Source organism: Anarrhichthys ocellatus, unplaced genomic scaffold (assembly GCF_004355925.1).
Source record: "Anarrhichthys ocellatus isolate YVR2014 unplaced genomic scaffold, GSC_Weel_1.0 scaffold4634, whole genome shotgun sequence".
Lineage (NCBI taxonomy): Eukaryota > Metazoa > Chordata > Actinopteri > Perciformes > Anarhichadidae > Anarrhichthys > Anarrhichthys ocellatus.
The window spans coordinates 1-3,880 of record NW_022284608.1 but is presented as its reverse complement, the minus strand read 5'-3'; the positions used below and the strand labels follow the sequence as shown (position 1 = coordinate 3,880).

Genomic DNA, 3,880 nt, shown 5'->3' with positions numbered 1-3,880 from the left:
TATTTTAGCCAATAGAGGAACCAAAGTCCTCATTATGCATCATGGTTCATTATAGAATTATATATTTTACATAAGTTGATTATAATGAAGCATCAATGTGGAAGCATCACTGGTAAATGATGTGTGAAACATTAAATTAAATAACAGCAGAGAGTGACGTCAGGGTGTTGTTTTTTTATGGCTGGTTACGTCACCAGGACTGCGCGATGTTGCAGAGTCACTGCGACTGTAAACAAGAAGAGAGAAGAAGAGAAGAAGAGTCTCCATTTAAGCTACAACGTCAGGGCCTTTACGCGTCTGTTGCCCTCTCTTCTTATTCTTTGGTTTGTATTCATTAGTGAGTTATATTCCTGCGGTGCTGGGTGTATCAGCCGTAACACTTTACATAATAAAAGGCACAGGTCCGTGTTTTTCTCCGGAGTCGCACAGAGCTAAGCTAACGTTAGCACCTCTAGCCTTTAGCTTTAGCCGTCGTTAGCTTGTCAACATCCAACGGCCCTGTCGCGAGGGAAACAGCCTTTATGCCCCGGGTATAAAGCTCTCTCTCTTTAACGTGACCAGGATATCCTGAACCGTGAGTATCACCTGCTCGTGTTAAAAAACAAAAACAAAGACGTCCTGTGACTTGCTTAGCTTAGCTTAGCTTAGCAGCTAAAATAGCTTGCTAGCATTAGCCACCAACAGGGTGTGTGGGAGTTCTTATGAAATCTACTGTTTACAAGCAAATGTCTGTTATTGAGTGTGACGTGTCAGATAAATACTCTACGTTATCATAGTTTATTTATAATTTAATACACATCTTGTGTGTTTTTTATGTTTATGGTTGTCGGATCACGTGATGTGTCGGCATATAGAACAACAACACATGATATATTATTATATTAATAATAATAGCTACATGAGCATTATTTCTGTCTGCATCTCCATTTTTTAAATTTAATTCAATTCAATAAAATATTGCATATATATATATATATATATATATATATATATATATATATATATATAAATAATAATATAAATGTATATTATAATATATAATATTATAACATTATAATATGAATTAAACTAATATAATTAGTTTTTATTCATTTAATCCACACCTTGTATTTTTACGTTTGTGGCACCATCAGCCTGTCAATCACATGATGTGTCAGCATATAGAACAATAACATATAGAACAATAACACACTATTATTTCTGTCTGCATCTCTATTTTAACGTCCTTGTTCAGTGTGAATCATTGTTATTTAAGCCTTTCTATGAGGATCTAAGGGCTTTATTGTCTAACTGTTGCTTTAATATTTTATTATGTGTCCAACTCAGATGTTTTAACATTTAACCTGCAAGATTTAAACCTGACGATAGATTTTAAGATCAAGCAGAAGCCCACACATGATGCGATTGATCACTGCTGTGTTGTAGCTGGGAGGCTGGTCGGAGCGGCCTCCTCCCACCATGGAGGCAGGAGGGAAGGACTGTGAGGAGGAAACTCTGCAGACGGCGTTCAAGAAGCTGAGAGTCGACGCTGAGAGGTAAATAACAACAACCTGCAGTCACTGAACCAGAGACGGGACAATGAGGGAGTTTTATTGTGGAGTGAGATTAATAAACACACAAATAGTTGATTGTGGAGTATATCGTCTTGAGTGACTTGACAAGCTGTGTAGCTCCCTACCATGACAGAACAGTCAAAAATAGAGCCTGGTTTGTTTTGCTTTAAGGGAGTAATTATCACTCTCATAATGTTGTTATTTGAATCCTTATTTATGAATTAAGATTGCAATATTTGAGATTGTATGTTTGTCACTAAAAGGAAGTTCTCTTAAAAACAAAAAAAAGATTTCTGTCCAAAATGTCAGTTAACATGATTCTAGTATGTTTTGGTGTCATTTTCGGGATAATATCGTGAATTCTGATTATTTTGGCCGGGATGATCGTGACTTAATTCATTCCTTTTTAATTAGCTACTCGCGTTCAGACCGTGGAGGTCGTTGATCTCTGTTTTAGGGTCTAAGCCACAGTAGTGATGTTGAGCTCAGTAAGTGACGCATTTGCTGCGATAAAGTTCCTACAAGTTTCTTCCCGTTTCTCTTTTTCTGTCCAGTTTACCCGGAGCTGTGAGTGTGTCGGAGGCCTCGGGTTCCAGAGTGGCGTCTCGCGTTTGTCTCGACGTCAGCGGAGTGAAGCCCAAACTCGGGTGTCCGAAGGACAACTGGCACGGGTTAGTTGAGCTTTTTATTTTAAGACTTAACCTGAACTAAACCTTGTGTTGTGTGACACGCAGCTGTAATCCTGAGGATTTTGTCTCACAACATCTCTATAAAATAATGTTTTTTGTCTCCACTTTGTTACCAAATGTTGTCTCTCTCCTCCATCTTTAGCTGCATGAGGAAGACTTCCAGAGGAGCATCCAGAACCCAGCGGCGCCGGCGGTCCAAGTCCCCGATCCTCCACCCTCCCAAATTCACCTACTGCAGCACCGCGGCGGCCTCCGCTCTGTCGACCTCTAGCAGCGGCCTGAAGCACCAGCGGCTGGCCGCACCCGAGCCGTCGGAGCCTCGTCACGCCGGCGACGCCGCGGCCGTTCTTCCGTCGTCGGCCCAGAAAGAGCTCTCCTCCTCGGGCACCGCCGGCCACATCTCCCCGCTGGTTTTTGGATCTTGCGCTGGCTATGAGACGCGTGTTGCGGCGGCGGTACAAGAGATCCCCGTCGCTGTTGCTGCCGCTGCGACGACGACATCCTCCGAGCAGGACGGAGGATGCTCTGGAGACCAGTCGAGTGAGGAAGGCGCCCCGGAGAAAAGTGCCTGTGGAGGAGCAGAGTCTTCAGCAGGAGGAGCACCATCACCACCTCGGACATCCGCAGAAGCCTCAGACTTCCGAGTGTTGTCCGAGCGCCACGGCGGCGTCTCTGCAGAGGTTCCCCACGTCCCGTGCTCCTGTGCCTGGAAGAAGAAGAAGAAAGATTCAGATCCCCTGGAGGAGATGGGCCAGGGCACCGAATCCGAGTGCCGGTGTGGGTCCCTCCATCAGGACTGGAGCGGCGTGGAGGTTTACTCCTTCACGGGGCTCCGCAACGTCATGTCGGAGAGAGAGAGGAGCCGCGATGACGACGCTCACAGAACTCTCAGCACCAACAGCAACGCCGCCGCCATCACCGTAGCTTCGCCGCCGCCTTCATCGTCTTCATCGTCTTCGTCGTCGGGTTCCCCTCGCTCGTGTTCGGAGCAGGCGAGGGTCTACGTCGACGACATCACGATAGAGGACCTTTCCGGTTACATGGAGTATTACCTCTACATCCCCAAGAAGATGTCACACATGGCTGAAATGATGTACACTTAAGAATAAATATAATATCATAATAAATAATGAAATAATGTCGTGAAACGTGGCCTGGAAGGAACGTCAGTAGAAGAATGGATCAGGCATGAAAGTTGTAGTTTAAATATACAACGTTAGCTGGTTTTTAACCCGGGTTACCCCCCCCCATCATTTTATCTACACTGACAGAAACAAATCTATTTCTCATTTGTTTTGACTTGCAGAAAAAAGATAGTTGCAAACTTGTGAAGCCAAAAGTGTTTTTGACCTGAGAGTCATTGTCTGGATATTATTTCACTCAATAAAGTTTGAGTTTGGAAAGTGTGTCATCGTCTCTTCAGTCAAAGTAGAAACAAGTAAAGACAACAGCAGCTTCCTTCTTTAAAGCTGCATCCTCTCCTCTGACCAGCAGGGGGCGACATGAAGTCTGAGAGAAGAAGATCCTGATTATACTTTCACTTTAGTAACAAGAGGGTTTGTGGCAGTGTTGGCTGGTGGAACATGTTCTCTGTAGGACTGAGCCACATCCAATCAATGTCACCAAACATCCCAGAAT

The 3,880-nt window shown here is 44.1% G+C and overlaps 1 protein-coding gene across 2 annotated transcripts; it reads left to right on the top strand.

Annotated features, from left to right (window-relative positions):
• The first annotated feature begins 220 nt into the window (after positions 1–220).
• Positions 221–3,645, top strand: oser1 (oxidative stress responsive serine-rich 1). 2 transcript variants are annotated; one of them, XM_031841537.1, is made up of 4 exons: positions 221–323; positions 1,426–1,535; positions 2,108–2,224; positions 2,385–3,645. In XM_031841537.1, exons 2-4 carry the CDS (start codon positions 1,459–1,461, stop codon positions 3,343–3,345), a joined length of 1,155 nt encoding a protein of 384 aa, XP_031697397.1. In that variant the 5' UTR covers positions 221–323; positions 1,426–1,458; the 3' UTR covers positions 3,346–3,645. The 2 variants fall into 2 exon arrangements, with proteins under 2 accessions (XP_031697397.1, XP_031697396.1); XM_031841536.1 differs by having other exon boundaries at positions 221–574.
• Positions 3,646–3,880: the final 235 nt, after the last annotated feature.

Excerpts from the sequence above, each read along its gene's own strand:
- oser1 (XM_031841537.1), top strand. The coding sequence starts at position 1,459 with ATGGAGGCAGGAGGGAAGGACTGTGAGGAGGAAACTCTGCAGACGGCG. Across the intron at positions 1,536-2,107 it reads CTGAGAGTCGACGCTGAGAG|TTTACCCGGAGCTGTGAGTG; the intron begins GTAAATAACAAC and ends TTTTCTGTCCAG. Across the intron at positions 2,225-2,384 it reads CCGAAGGACAACTGGCACGG|CTGCATGAGGAAGACTTCCA; the intron begins GTTAGTTGAGCT and ends CTCCATCTTTAG.